A 15,203-nucleotide genomic window follows, 5' to 3' on the forward strand; every position below is an offset into this window, starting at 1 on the left:
TTCTTTTCCTGGAACCTGAAACCCATCTGGTTGAGCCATATATATCTCCTCCTCCAACTCTCCATGTAAGAAAGCTGTTTTTACATCTAGCTGCTCAAGCTCAAAATCCTGATGTGCAACTATCGCTAGTAGCACCCTGATGGAAGTATGTCTGACTACAGGCGAAAAAATCTCATTATAGTCTACACCCTCCCTTTGTGTGAACCCTCTTGCAACCAGTCGAGCCTTATACTTGACCCCTTCTTCAGATGTCATCCCCTCCTTTTTCTTGAAAACCCATTTACAAGTAACAATTTTTCTCCCTGAAGGCTTAGACACAAGCTCCCAAGTCTCGTTCTTATGAAGTGACTCCATCTCTTCCCCCATTGCAGCAAGCCAATGGGTAGACTCCGTACATGTAACTGCCTCCCTATAGGTTGATGGCTCATAGACATCCACCTCTTCAGCGACCTGCAGTGCATAAGCTACCATATCTTCAAACCCATATCTATTGGAGGTTTACCAAAATTTGTCCTTATAGGACGTTCCCGTGCCAGGCTAGGCGCCTCCTCACTAGCGTCGAAGATGATGGTTCTTCAGAACCAATGTGTTGATGATCATCACTCTCATCATGAGTGCTTGCTGCTCCACCTGTTTATCAACACTACTACTATCTGACACTTCAATGGACATCACAGTAGGATTAAACATAGAATTTTCATCAAAGACTACATTTCTACTAAGTATAACCCTTTTTCAGAGGGACCAGATTCTATAACCCTTAACCCATCTCCATAACCCACAAACACTCCCTTTTAGCCCTTGGTTCTAATTTTCCTTCATTCACATGATAGAATAGACATTACAACCAAAAACTCGCAAATCTGAGTAATCTGCAGGCTTACCTGACCACATCTCATATGGTGTTTTGAGATTGATCCCAGAATGAGGTCCACGATTTATCAAATAACATGCTGTATTGACAGCTTCTCCCCAGAAACTTCTAGTCATACCAACATTAAAGAGCATGCATCGAGCTCTCTCCAGAAGTGTCTGATTCATTCTTTCTGCTACACCATTCTGCTGTGGTGTATTTCTGACAGTGTGATGCCTAGCAATCCCTTCAATTTTACAGAACTCTTGAACTCAGACAAACAAAATTCCAGACCATTATCAGTTCGTAGCCTTTTGATCTTCTTCCCAGTTTGATTTTCCACTAATGCCTTCCACTGCTTAAAATTTTGAAAGCTTCACCTTTTGACTTCAATAATATCAACCAAGTCATTCTTGAATAATCATCTATAAAGAACAAAATACCTGTGACCTCCAAAGACTCCACGCGTGAAGGACCCCAACAATCAATGGATATAATCCAGAGTACCTTTTGTTCTATGAATGCCCTTAGGAAACTTGCTACGATGTAATTTCCAAAACACAATGCTCACAAAACTCCAGGTTTGTGACCTTATGGCCACATAGAAGATCTGCCTTGGAGAGGATTTGCATTCCTCTCTCACTCATATGACCAAGTCTCATGTGCCATAGCTTGGTCATATCCTCCTTCTGAACCTCAGACGATGCAATAGAAGCTGAACCTGAGATAGTAGAACCCTGCAGAACATACAAAGTACTACGCTTGACCCCCTTAAAACCTCCTTTGAACCCTTGCAAACAACAACTCCACCACTCCCTCTGAAACTGAAACCCTTACTGTCTAGTAGACTAAGTGAAATCAGATTGTTGGTCATCTGTGGAACATGCTTAACATTTTTCAAAGTATAGATAATATCATCATGAGTCCGGATCTTGATAGAGCCTATTCCAACTATCTTACAGACTGCACTGTTAGCCATCGAAATATTTCCCCCATCTACCTGCTCATAAGTAGTAAACCACTCCCTATGAGGACTCATATGATATGACGCTCCAGAATCAAGAACCCACACATCACTATATGTTTTCTCATTTGCCACTAGAGCAAGGTCATCCTCAGAATTCGAATTTTCTGCTGCAACAGCAGCAGAACCAGAACCAGACCCAGATTTGTTCTCCTGATGCTTCTTTTTAGGACATTCCTTCTTCCAATGCCCCTTTTCCTTACAGTAGTTACAGATATCATTAGGTTTAGGACCCCCTTTAGAATTTCCAGATTTCTTAAAATTCTTTTTACCATGTCCTTTACCACCACTACTACTGGCCACTAACCCAGAAGACTGACTTTCTGTACTACTACCAGATGCCTTATGGCGCAATTCCCTAGTATGCAAAGATGATCTAACTTCTTCTAGGGACACAGAATCTTTACCAACAATGAAAGATTGCACAAAATTTTCATACGATATAGGTAAAGAAACAAGCAGAATTAAAGCGGCATCCTCATCCTCCACCTTCACATCAATATTACGCAATTCTAATAAAATTGTATTTAATTGATCAAGATGATCTCTAAGAGGCATACCTTCCTGCATTCGCAGCTGAACAGACGTTGCTTCAAAAGCAACTTGTTGGTTAGAGATTTTGTCATGTACAAACTCTCTAATTTCAACCACAGACCAGATGCGGTTTCCTCCTCCGCGACTTCAGTGATTATGTCATCTGCCAGCACAAACATAATCGTTGAATGAGCTTTCTCCTCCAGAACGGCCATCTCAGCGGTGACTAAATCCGTTGCTTTCTTTGCCAACGGTGCCCACAACCCCTGTTGCTTCAGTAACGCCCGCATCTTGATCTGCCACAGACTAAAACTATTCCTCCCAGTAAATTTATCGATTTTGACATTCACCCCAGACATCTTTCTCACACAGATCGAAACCAAAGCTCTTGATACCAGTTTGTTATAACGGATGTGAGGAAGAACAAATAATGAATGCAAAAACAATAAAATCAGACACCAGAATTACGTGGTTCACCAAATTGGCTACGTCCACGGCAGAGAGAGAGAGAATATTTTATTATGAGAAGAAACCAGATTACAAAGAGAACAGAGTGTTTTTCGTAGTGTAAAAGATAGGTTAAAATAACCTATTTATAAACCGCTCAAAAACGCGTTTTCCGCGTTTTTCCCGATCCGCCCGGCGCCGGGCGAAATCCGCCCGACCGGGCGGTCCCCAGCTCTCCTAAAGTGTACACGCGCCCGACCGGCGAGACCTGCCCGACCGGGCGAAACAAACGCTTCTCCAACTTGCTCCCGCGCCCGACCGGGCGAGGTTCGCCCGACCGCCCGGGCGAGACGCAGTTTTGCGTCTCTCTTGTGCAATTCGTCGAACACTTCTTGAGCACCACAATTCAAGGCATATTCTTACACTATGTTTGAGATTCCGAGTATAAAGCTAACTGAGTGGAGGATGTTCATGTTGCTTCAGTCAAACCTTCAAGGTATTTAGCCTTACAAGTAGCAGCTCCATTTGGAAGGAAAGGGTTCCTCTTGAGGTGATAGCCTAAGTGTGGATACTGGTGTTGGGAGGACCAATACTAATGATTTCTAAAGCAAAGACCAGGGTCGGCTATATCACATGATATCTATTTGCTTAGCCGAGTAAACAATGAGTCACGCCTACAATGTTTTCTTCATTGCCAGGTTGTGTGTGTATTTGTAAGAGGTTGTTTGCTTTGCGTCAGGAGTTGTGCGTTTATCCTTTGGATATTTTGGAATTTGGAATGGCTTCAGATTCACTTTGTGGGGGTTTGGACTTGGAGGGGTAAAAGAGTAGAAGCTTCTGTGGTACAATGTTGTTATGGTGATTGTGAGAACTTAGAAGTGTGTCGTTGGACTTGGAGCAGGATTCCCCTAACATTTCCAGAGTTTCCTTCTCAAGTGATTTGTTGTGGGATAAAGTCACTTTTCTAGAGTCAGTATGGGCTAATTTTGCAGGTGATTTTAAGAGTTCTTCGATTGGGAAGTTCTAAAGAAAATGGCTTAAACATGTTAATTTTGCTTTCTGCTTGAGGACAGCTTGTCCTCACCTTTAGTACTCTCTTTTCAGCTGTTATTAGATATATACAAATTTTTAATAAATAAAAAAGACCTTTTTGGATCTTATTATACCCTAGCTTGTTGTCTTCCTCTGGGGCCACAGAGATCCATATACGAGTAATGATGCATCTGACCTGCTGGATTGGCTCACTCATTTGTATCATTGTATGAACTGGTTCCAGGATGGACGTGTCAATGCACTATACTCAACCCCATCAATATATACCGATGCAAAACATGCAACTCAAGAATCCTGGCCTATGAAAGCTGATGACTTCTTTCCGTAAGTGGAACATCTGAATGCAATTATTATTGGTAGATTATTATCTTGCATTTAGGCTATTATGAGGCAAATTTTCTCTATACAGATACGCAGATAGAATTAATGGATACTGGACAGGATACTTTACTAGCAGACCCGCTTTGAAGCGTTATGTTAGGGAGATGAGTGGCTACTATATGGTACATTCTTTCATTTTTCTGGTGTGAAGAATGAAACCTCTAACTTCATAACTTGGAAAATCATAGTTTTATATAATTTCAGGCAGCGAGACAACTGGAATATTTTATAGGAAGGAGTAAATCAGGCCCCAATAATGATGCATTAGCAAATGCCTTAGCTATAGCTCAACACCATGATGCAGTGACTGGTACTGAAAAGCAGCATGTAGCTAACGATTATGCCAAGAGACTGTCTATTGGTTATCAGGAGGTGCATATTACACCGTAATCACAAGATTGTGTTCCTGGCTCAATTGTACTACTATATTCATGCATTTCTTTTACTTTGTAGGCTGAGGTGCTGGTTGCATCATCAATTGGATGCTTGACTCAATCTTCGAGCGCTACTGGATGTCAAAACCCTACTACAAAATTTCAGCAGGCAACTCATAAGAATCCTTTCCCTGTCTCTCTATTTTTACATAAACTTACGGGTGCTTTTTGTAGCTTTTGATTTTGACTTATGCCTTTATCTTTTGTAATAGTCCACGACCACAAGACAGCTTCATAATTTAAATAAGTGTCACAAGCTATGGATTCTTTACAATGAATTGATATGTTTGGAAACTGGTTTACCTAGGTATTTGGTGAACTAGGACTTACTGAAGTCCTGACCTAGTTAGTGGACAGATCAAGTCACTCAAAGAAGATGTCTACGGGCTCCAACTTTCAATTATGTCTTTAGAAAAGTATGCTGTAGACAGTTTTGCTTCAAGAATTTCTTTCAAATGCTAAATGTACAGAGAGTTGTAATATACTGGTGCTTCGTCTTTTTTTTTTTTTTTTTTTTTTTTGTTTATTGGTATAGAAAGGGGATTGTGCTAAGAAGTATAGAATGCATATACTGGGGGAATCTCCTTTTATCATAATCATTTTAGTATTTCATTTCAGAATGATAAGGACATATAGTATGTGAAAGAAGCTGAGAAATAGTCTCTCTAGCCTAAAATTGTAAGTTGTAAACGGCTTTAGAAAAGTGAACCAAGTAAAAGATGTTATTTTCTTTTTCCTTTGTTCTCCTTTTTTTATATATGTGAGACATATTCAATATGCAGCTAACTATCTTTCTTCTTTGCAGTGTCCACTGTTAAATATAAGTTATTGTCCTGCATCAGAAACTGATCTCTCTCATGGAAAAGACTTGGTACAAGAATATTTCATTTTATATGCATATATTATGCTGATTCATCACCATGTACTGCTTTGTTTGAAATGTATGAAATCATCTCACTCTGCATTTTGTCAATTTGCAAGATTGTGGTAGTCTATAATCCTCTTGGATGGAGGAGAGAAGACGTTATTCGTATTCCTGTAAGTAACATCTTATCTGACTTATAACCATTTACACCTTGGTTCTTGACTTTACGGTTGCATCCACTTGGTGTATATTGTCAGCACCCCCTTGGAGCTCATCTGCTGTATGCCTGCGTGGCTGTATGGTGCCAAGCCAGCTTTGATCTAAACTGATTTTGAGTCCACAAATGATGTGAAAGTTATTCATTTTAACATGTTCTACTTCATCACCTACGAAAAGCCTATTCAAGCTTGCATCTAATTAATGCTTGACTTGTGTCATTTGAGAAGATTACACCTGGTTGCAGGTCAAGAAGGAAGATGTTGCAGTTCGTGATTATGAAGGAAGGGAGATAGAGGCACAAGTTCTTCCTATGTCTGATGTGCAATTGAGCATGAGCAACTTCCATGTGGCGTCTTACTTGGGTGTAACTGCAAGAGATACACCTAAGTATTGGCTCGTATTTACAGCATCTGTACCACCTCTTGGTTTCAACACCTATGTTGTGTCTGGTGCTAAAGGCATGAGAATCTTCTTTATGTTTATTTTATACGAGTGTATCACAATCTTGAGCTGGTATATTGATTGTCCTGTATGCTGTGGACTCTTAAATGCAGGTGCTAAGTTGAAAAGATCATCTGTTTACACATATCAAGGCAACAAGAAGTTTGCTTTTGATATTGGTTCGGAGAGTTTGAAAATTACTCTCTCTGAGGAGAATGGAAAGTTGAATTATCATTATAAACACAGAAACTTGGTATGTTAATTTATTCTCTGTGCTTATTGTGATAATGCATATGCTTCTCAATATATTTCTTTTCACTGAAAATTAAAAGTGGTAATGTGGCTACAGTTAGCCTGATCATTCTTGGTCATGACTTTCTGTTTCTTTGTCTTGTTATGCCTAGGGGGAATCTTTATCTATGCTATAGTTAGTCTAATCATATCTTGTTCAAGAGTTTTTGATCTGTTACTTTGTCTTGTTTTTGCCTAGGGGGAATCTTTATCTATGCTAACTATTGAAGTTCATTTCATATCCTCCCACTCTTAGCTGCTTTCTGCTGGTTTATGAGACGCTTTATTTTTTCTTGTGAAGGGTAAGAAATCTGTGGAAGTGTCCTATGGTTTTTATCCAGGATACAATGGAACTGATAAAGATCCTCAGGTAGACCCTGCAGGTCTCTCCAATTTACTAATGTAGTCATGATTGAAACTAGTTCTGGATACATTCCTGTAGAAATAAAAATGAAAATCATATCATTGTTGATTGTTGCAGGCCTCTGGGGCATATGTGTTCCGACCAAATGGCACATACGAGAAGCAGTCCAAGGGAGAGGTTTTTAATGCTCTTGTATGATTCCCTTCCATTTACACACTTTGGGGGGGAAATAACTCTAAGTCTCCACCTGTCGACTTGCAGGTACAATCAACTGTCATGCGTGGTCCTTTGGTAGATGAAGTTCATCAACAGATCAATTCATGGATACATCAGGTGCTTTGTATTGTAGCACTTTTATGTTCTTTTATCTATTGCATAAATGAGATGCTTCTCACTTCGTGAACGTGGTGTATTGACTTGCCAAAGAAAGGAACAGTAAATATGTCAGATGTGACACAAGTGAAGTAGATAATTGCTCTGCTGCAGTTTGTAACTTCCGCTGTGTCACAGATAAATTAGTTTGGATTAACTTGTTGCTAGAAGTGCGTACTGTTTAAGTATAATCGTCCAAGGAGCATCCTTTTAAGATTTTTATAGTATAAAAATATATCGAAAGAGGAAAAAGACATTATTGCTATCCCATAATCATTATCCTAATTCCTGCTTTGGTATATACTTGACTCAATCATTTATCGAGTGCTTCTTCAAACAATTTCTTATTCCCTCTATGTTGACATTATTTAGGTCGATCATACTCATTACTTACACAGCTTAACTTGCATAAATAGTCGTGACTGGGACAGTCATTTTTGGGTAGTGAAAGTAGACGACTGAGTACAAAATATTCTTCATTAGAAATTAAAATTTTTACAGGGACTCATATACCAACTTATTATATTATCTATGGTGGCCCTCTGTAGGCACATTGCCACACAACCTATTGCATCTTAAAAACGTTATTTCTCAAGCGCACAGTTCTAATTAGTTTATATGTTTTCCATGTACACAGTTATAGGCATAGCTTGATTTATTGCTGCAGAGTGAATGACCGGATGTTATTTTTTTTATTGCACTTAGTGTTCTGCGGTTAGAAGAGCCCCATTCTGTTTCATATATGCATCTCTAACATCAGATAGCCAGCTTCATCCTTAATACTGAAATCATAGCCAATCTCTCTTGCTTAGTAAGTGGTTAATTTGCTTAATTAGATATGTTTTTGACCATCTGTCATTGATTTTCAAGGAAATCAAATCCTCTAGCCTATAACTTTGGACATCTTATGAGGTTCCACATATGCAGTAGTCATCCTTTTTTCTAGGCTTGTGATTTGCAGTTTTGATCTTAGAAGGCAGCTATACCTTTGTGTTTTATCTCTATCCTTATAATTCTTGTGGTTCCAATGACGTGTATAAGCTCGAAAAATCATAACTTCGTGTTACAAGGAGATGTTTGATGAGGGTTTTCATGACATTTTGTCAGTGCATTCTATTTCACTCGTTGCTCCAAAGTAATTCTTATTATTGGCAAAACTTTGGAGCTTAACATGGGGTTAGAAAACATTGCTCAAAGAAGTTGTGTAGAATCATATCTTATCCTGCTATTTCTGTCAGATATGAATATAAGATCTTTCTGGTTTTTCTCTGGTTTGTTTGCATTACATTCTCCAGCAATGTTAATTAATTGTCCTTTGAAATATATCTAGGTCACAAGAGTTTACAAGGGGAAGGAGCATGTTGAAGTTGAATATGTGGTAAGCTTAATAACCTATACTGTATATTTTAAATTTGCTGCAAGGTTAGTATTCACATTTCGAAAAGAAGATATGAAAGATTCTGAGGTAGGATGAGGTATTCTCGAATAGGGGCATATTATAAAGGAGTATAGACTTGCTTTCTCTATGCTTCCTGTCATACATGATTGTTATATATGAACTAGACTCTTCTCCGCTTCACCATTGTTCAAATAATTTTAACCGAGCAATGCTTCTTTTGATTCCCTCCCTCAACGTATTTGATACAGTTATGGCATTGTCTTGTGTTTAGGTGGGACCTATACCTGTTGAAGATGGGATTGGAAAAGAAGTTGTGGCTAAATTGTCAACTGACATCAAGTCAAATAAAAAATTCTACACAGATTCAAATGGACGTGATTTTATTGAAAGGGTATCATTTTCAAGTGTGATTCATCTGTTTGGTGTACTAATATTCATTGGAGAGTCAGTAGTGAGAAGGAGATTTTACTTATAAGTGCTATTTCTTTTTCAAGTTTGGAAACTCCTTCCTTACCCGGTGTAGTAAAGACTTGGCTTGTTTACAGGTTCGGGATTATAGATCAGACTGGGATCTGCAAATAAATCAACCAGTTGCTGGGAACTATTATCCTGTATGTTCTTATTCCAACTCTCACATGTGTGTTTTGGCTTAAAAGTATTTCTCAACTGACAAGAGCTAGGAGCCCACCTTCTGTTGTTATGCATAAATTGTCAATTTCTCTTCTTCCAATATGATAATTGTAATTTCAAGATCAACAAGTTGGTCCCTTCAAAAAAGAAAAAAGATCAACAAGTTGGAAATTGATCAGGGATTATTTGTAAAAGTCTCTATCATACCAGAAGCAATCCTTGCCCCTCCTTAAGGAAAAAAGAAAAGATGCTTCAAAGAGCATAGTGCAACCGCGCATTTTCAGTGCTTATGTTTTTGCACGTGTTTTTTTCTCTTGCTACACCCTTTAATCTTCTACCTCGTTTGAATTTTCAAATTAGTCCAACTTCATCGAGACATTTTTCTAATCTTTTATTACCTTAGACAATTAGGCTTTGTAAAATGTTTCTTTTTTGTTAGGTTGGGTTGACATGAATTATGTATAACTATCTGGAGCCAAAGTACACATGATTATGCACTTATTGTATCTTTCTTTCTTTTTTTGATTCCACATTATTGTTTCTGATGCTTTGCTCAGGTTAACTCTGGAATATATCTGCATGATGATGCCAATGAATTCTCTGTTTTGGTGGATAGAGCGGTTGGAGGGTCTAGCATATTGGATGGTCAGATAGAGCTCATGCTCCATAGGTATACTGCACTTTACAAATGGCTGTTGTACGAAATAAAGCTTCTAAGTGAAGCTCTAACCATTTTCATCTCACTGTACATGTAATTACTGTAGTTTCCTTATTTTGTAGACGGTTGCTCAAAGACGATGGTAAGGGTGTTGCGGAGGCCCTAAATGAAACATTGTGTGCTCATGACAAGTGCACAGGCCTAACTGTGAGTAATTAATCCCATAATATCTAATTTGATTATACCCCTTGGGAAGTCTTGTGATAATACACTTTTGCTATAGTTTAATATTGGTGGAAACTTATAGGTTTTGAGATGCATTTTGCTTGTAGAGCTGTTTATTTATAGGTAACAATGACAAGGAACTTAGATGCCTGATTATGCTGAATAGGGCTAACAGTCAGCTGACTGCCGAACAATATGGTTAGGACTTTATTTTAGGAATATTGTTTTGACTTGATAGTGCTGAGTATCAAGTGTCTTTGTCATCCATAATCATTATTATAACGAATCATCATAAATAAGCAAACAGCAACCAGAAGTGACCAGTTCAAAAGGTTCTGAACAAAAAAGAAAGCTTTCTTGAATTATAACATGCCATAAGTTCTTTAAATAACGCGCCTGAAGCCTGAATATCTGAGATGTTCCCAGGGAAGGGACAACTTGGAAGCAATCCACCTATCATAGTTAAATCTATCTGCAAGGTTTAATTGCCATAGGGAAGGAAATGAAATTAGGAAAATACGTGTTTACAGCTTGCTGCTTTATCTACTGTGGAATGGGGCAAGACCGGAGAAATTCCTTCCATAATTTTTTATGCGTACCTTAAGGCTTAAACTTAAATTTTTGCCATTTTATATCTCTCTTTTCCTCCATGCCCTGCAAAAATACAAGAGGATGATGTACTCTTTCCCTCTCCTTGTTGCTTCTAGAATCTGGGAAATGCCGTTGCAGTTGTTAGCGTTAGCAGTGGAGAGAACATTTGAATTATTAAACATATGGATTGCTGACTTGGTTTTGAGGGTACAGTAATGGAGTAGTGATAAGATTTTGAAGCGGGGGCTGGAGTGCATCGATTTATAAACAAGGTTTGCATTTCAGATTAAGGTTTTGAAACTTGAATTGAGAAGTCTTTGGTGAAATTAGAGCTCTGAAAATGGAGTGTATCCATTGTTTTGCTGTGATGATTGTTCGCAGAGAGAGAGATTGCTCTTGCCAACTGTGAGACAGAAACATAACTTATGGTTTTACCTTATCTTCAGAAAAAATAAAACTGCAGTTCAAAACATATAAAAGAACCGTGGTTTCAAAACGAACGTTCCATACAAAGTGAAAAAAATGAACCATTGGTTGAAAAAAGATGAATCGAAAAAATATGAACCGTGTTGTAGTCAATGCATATTGTCATGCATGAATTAAAAAAACCTTTTAGATATCCGGAGAAACCTTGTCAGGTGAGTGACATATCCTCTGTTAAATAGTTAATTGTAGTACTGCTGAGAGTGCTGGTAAGAATATAACTTGAGAAGTTGAATATTTCCCTAAGCAGCTTATATTATGTAAAAAAGTTGCTTGTAGATTCAATTTGAGGGAGCATCTCTTTTATTGATCAGAATATCCCGATTACAGATAGTGATCTATTGAAAATTGTATCTGATCCACATTGTAGACAATAGAATGTCCAACTGGTCAACCAACTGCAAGGTATGTTCAACTACAAGTGTCGCTTGTCGTCATTTGCTTAAGAAAAGAAGATTCGACTAAAGTCATAGCCCTGCACCTGTCTGTTCACTTCCAAATGCAACCATCTCCAGTCTCCATTACTAATAGTATTGAAAGATTATCAACTTTTTAAATAAAATTTACAATAGTGGTAACTGTAAAATCATTCTGCAGGTCCAAGGGAAATTTTATATCAGACTTGACCGTCTAGGAGAGGGTGCTAAATGGAGACGTTCGTTTGGTCAGCAGATATACTCTCCACTTCTCTTGGCCTTCAGTGAGCAGGTGAGTTAAACTTGGAACTTTTAGTACCTACTAAAAGCAATTTGGGTATGCTTGTCACTAAGGATCACAATTTTTGTGCAGGATGGAGACAACTGGTTGAAATCTCATGTACCCACGTTTTCGGGAATGGATGGTTCTTATATATTACCCGAAAATGTTGCTATGATAACTCTTCAGGTAATGGACGATCCATCTCATCATAAATCCGGTGATGTTTCACCCTTATATTAGGCCATTTAATTAACATCAGAAGCTTGATTATATTGCAATTTAGTTGCAAGTTTATATTCATCAATTTTTTTTCAATTAACAGGAGCTTGATGATGGAAAAGTCCTGCTTCGATTAGCACATCTATTTGAGGTATTTTTGGTCGTCTGCTCAAGTTCAACCCTTAAAGTAAACTGAAATCTTTGGACAGTGGGTCTTGTTCATAAATTGTGTATCTGAACGCTTCTTGTGGTTGAAAATGTCAATTTCTGTCGATATTTTTGCTTTTTGATTCTACAAGATTTTGATTGAGGTGGCAGGGATTTTGCAGTCAGGATTAAAAAGTTGCTTTTGCGAGAAAGTTTACGAAATCAGTGCCTGTTACTAGGAAGCACTTAATGCTTACCTACTAAATCTGCCTGATGTGTATTGAACCTATAACACAGAAAGGACACAAGTAAAAAGGTCTTGAACCATGTGTCGGATACTTCCACATTCCAACACGCGTTGGACATGTCTGAACATGAATTAGACACTCACAAGACAGTACAGAATGTAATTCTATGGCTAATTTTTAACTTTTCCTAAACTGCTCTGAGTAGTTAACGAGACTCCTAAACCTAGATACTGATTACATCGTCCAAAGCTTAAGTACATAACAAATATAAATGCCTAAAGTTGATTACTTGGCTTTTCTCTTTTAACCAATTGGCAACCACTCTTTATTGATGCAACTATTTCTTATATACTATGAGTCCAAGATCTTTATCTGCGTAATGAACATCAAAATTGCTTTTACTTTATATTATTCTTACATACAAAAATATAGCAATTTCTGAAAGGATACACAAAGGTTTTCCTATACATATAAATATTACAGGGAATTTTCTTATACATGTGTCCCTCATTATATTGTTGTTTTCAATGTTTCTGTATCTTTATCTTTGTCTTTGCAACTTTGGTCGTTTCTTTATCTTGCTATATGATTATGGCTTATTGACACTTTAAGCTAATTGGTTTTTGTCTTGTATGCAGTTCGTAAATGAAGATGAAAGCAAATAGTAGTATTGAATAGAGGATACTTGATTACTTTTCAGTACACAATACCTGTACATGCACTATTTGTATTCTAAATCAATTAACCATCAAAGTCATGCCCTTCATCCATAATTTTAGGGTCCACTATCTAAATTTAGAGGAGGGCCTCCAAATTGCTTAAGATGGCCCTGTCCACTAGTTTAATTGTCATCTATGTTTCTTCTGCTCATAGAAGCCACTGTATTTAACTGCCATTACTTGTCTTGTTGAAATTAAGGTTGGAGAAGACAAGGATCTTTCAAGCATGGTAAATGTAGAGCTGAAAAAACTTTTCCCATCAAAGAAGGTAGATACAATATTCACATACATTATGTATTTCTGGCTTTCCACCATCTAGTTAGTAGTTATGAATAATGGTTTTGTTTCTCTCTTCGGAAATCACTCAGATTGGAAAAGTAACGGAGACAAATCTTTCGGCAAATCAAGAACGGGCAGAAATGGAGAAAAAGAGACTGGTGTGGAAGTCTCAAGGTTCTTCTGCTCGGGAGTCTAAAGTGATGAGAGGGAGACCAATTGATCCTACAAAACTGGTTCTTGAACTCGGGCCAATGGAAATTCGTACATTGCTGATTGAATTCAACCATACATCTGACAAGGTCTCTGATGCTTAAATATCAGGTTTTCTGTCCGAGTAGTTTTTTTTCAGCTGATCTTTATTCCATCGTTGCTTTGAAGATCCTATGAGCGTTATTGTTGTACAACTCTGGGAAACTATGCTGGGATGAAATTCACTATTGGATGAATATTGTATATATGTAAAGTTGTTGACGCTCCTGCACTTTATAATGGTAACTGTATTGACTATTGAGTGGAGATTTGAAGCCTATTTGTCCCCTGTTTTCAAATAATGGTTGTAATTTGTCAGTGTGTCTATTTCTTATCATCTGACTCAACTGTCTATTTCTTTGCCTTTCTTTTGTTGCTCGAAGGTCGATAGGGATCGGGTTAAGTTAGCCCATAGCTTGGCTATTTTGGGGAGACAACCCCCCAGTGTTACCTAATTCTCTAAATGCCTCGCGAATTGCGAATTAAGAAAAGCGAATTATGGTCGATTTTGGTTCATTTTTGACCCATTTTGGACGAATTGGCGAATTCAAAAGACGAATTAGGTAACATTGCAACCCCCTTGATCCTGCCCTATCAATCGTGCCCGTTTGTATGCGTCGTTGCCAAAAAAAAAGGTAATAAATCAAATTGAGTTCAATGGTCAATTTGGGCTTTCGTCTGTCTTGTTGTGTCATGCATTCATAGATGGACTTAGGTCCTCCGACTCCGAGTATGTGCTTCCGGTATGTATGTTTTATGCTTTAATTATGAAATCTCCTATAAGAGGACTCAGGATTAAGGATATGTTCCTTCAGCTTTAAATTTCTAAGTTCACATTGTGGAACACCTTCCGAAATATTTTCTTCATTCTTAATTAGTCGTGACATTTGTTTTCACGAACTTTAGTGCAAACTTTAGCCAATTCAAAAGGTTGAGGTTTTCAAAATAAAATAAAATAAGAGTCTACTAAGATTTTAGATTATACCAAATTTTTATTTCGTTTGAATATAAATGGGTCAAAGATTGTAAAGTTTAATTATCGAGAGGTACATGGTAATAGGAAAAGTTTGAGTTAACTACCCAATAAGGACCTAAACTATGAGAATTTTTTCTAACAAGGACCTCAACAATTTTTTTGATCTACTAAGGACCTCAATTTAACCATGGTTACATTTTCCATCCAATAGGTTACATTTTCCATCCAATTTTATTTACTTTGTTTATTTTTTATTTAAAAAATTAAAAAGACCCACCAACTCAATTATTCTTTATCGCTCTCCATCTTCCTCCTAATTTGACGTTAACTCTTTTTTCATAAAACTATGAGTATTTTTGTCAAATTAGTACTTTAAGATACATTCAACTTTTGTCTTCATTCC

General features: G+C 37.6%; 1 protein-coding gene across 2 annotated transcripts in view; it reads left to right on the forward strand.

The window, feature by feature from the left end:
* Positions 1-14,164, forward strand: part of LOC104897722 (alpha-mannosidase At3g26720) — a 28,067-nt gene extending 13,903 nt beyond the window's left edge. The window contains exons 9-29 of one of the 2 annotated variants that reach the window (XM_048647653.2): positions 4,135-4,235; positions 4,321-4,414; positions 4,497-4,664; positions 4,746-4,835; positions 5,532-5,597; positions 5,708-5,764; positions 6,055-6,268; positions 6,365-6,504; positions 6,844-6,912; positions 7,024-7,098; positions 7,168-7,239; positions 8,609-8,656; positions 8,949-9,068; positions 9,223-9,288; positions 9,865-9,977; positions 10,088-10,172; positions 11,862-11,972; positions 12,054-12,149; positions 12,286-12,333; positions 13,496-13,564; positions 13,665-14,164. In XM_048647653.2, coding sequence (XP_048503610.1) covers positions 4,135-4,235; positions 4,321-4,414; positions 4,497-4,664; positions 4,746-4,835; positions 5,532-5,597; positions 5,708-5,764; positions 6,055-6,268; positions 6,365-6,504; positions 6,844-6,912; positions 7,024-7,098; positions 7,168-7,239; positions 8,609-8,656; positions 8,949-9,068; positions 9,223-9,288; positions 9,865-9,977; positions 10,088-10,172; positions 11,862-11,972; positions 12,054-12,149; positions 12,286-12,333; positions 13,496-13,564; positions 13,665-13,889 — 2,127 coding nt within the window. In that variant the 3' untranslated portion in view covers positions 13,890-14,164. The remainder of the gene's footprint in view (positions 1-4,134; positions 4,236-4,320; positions 4,415-4,496; positions 4,665-4,745; positions 4,836-5,531; positions 5,598-5,707; positions 5,765-6,054; positions 6,269-6,364; positions 6,505-6,843; positions 6,913-7,023; positions 7,099-7,167; positions 7,240-8,608; positions 8,657-8,948; positions 9,069-9,222; positions 9,289-9,864; positions 9,978-10,087; positions 10,173-11,861; positions 11,973-12,053; positions 12,150-12,285; positions 12,334-13,495; positions 13,565-13,664) is intronic. The other variant, XM_010684665.4, reaches the window with a different exon arrangement.
* Positions 14,165-15,203: the final 1,039 nt, after the last annotated feature.

This window comes from Beta vulgaris, chromosome 6 (genome assembly GCF_026745355.1).
Source record: "Beta vulgaris subsp. vulgaris cultivar EL10 chromosome 6, EL10.2, whole genome shotgun sequence".
Classification (NCBI taxonomy): Eukaryota; Viridiplantae; Streptophyta; class Magnoliopsida; order Caryophyllales; family Amaranthaceae; genus Beta; species Beta vulgaris.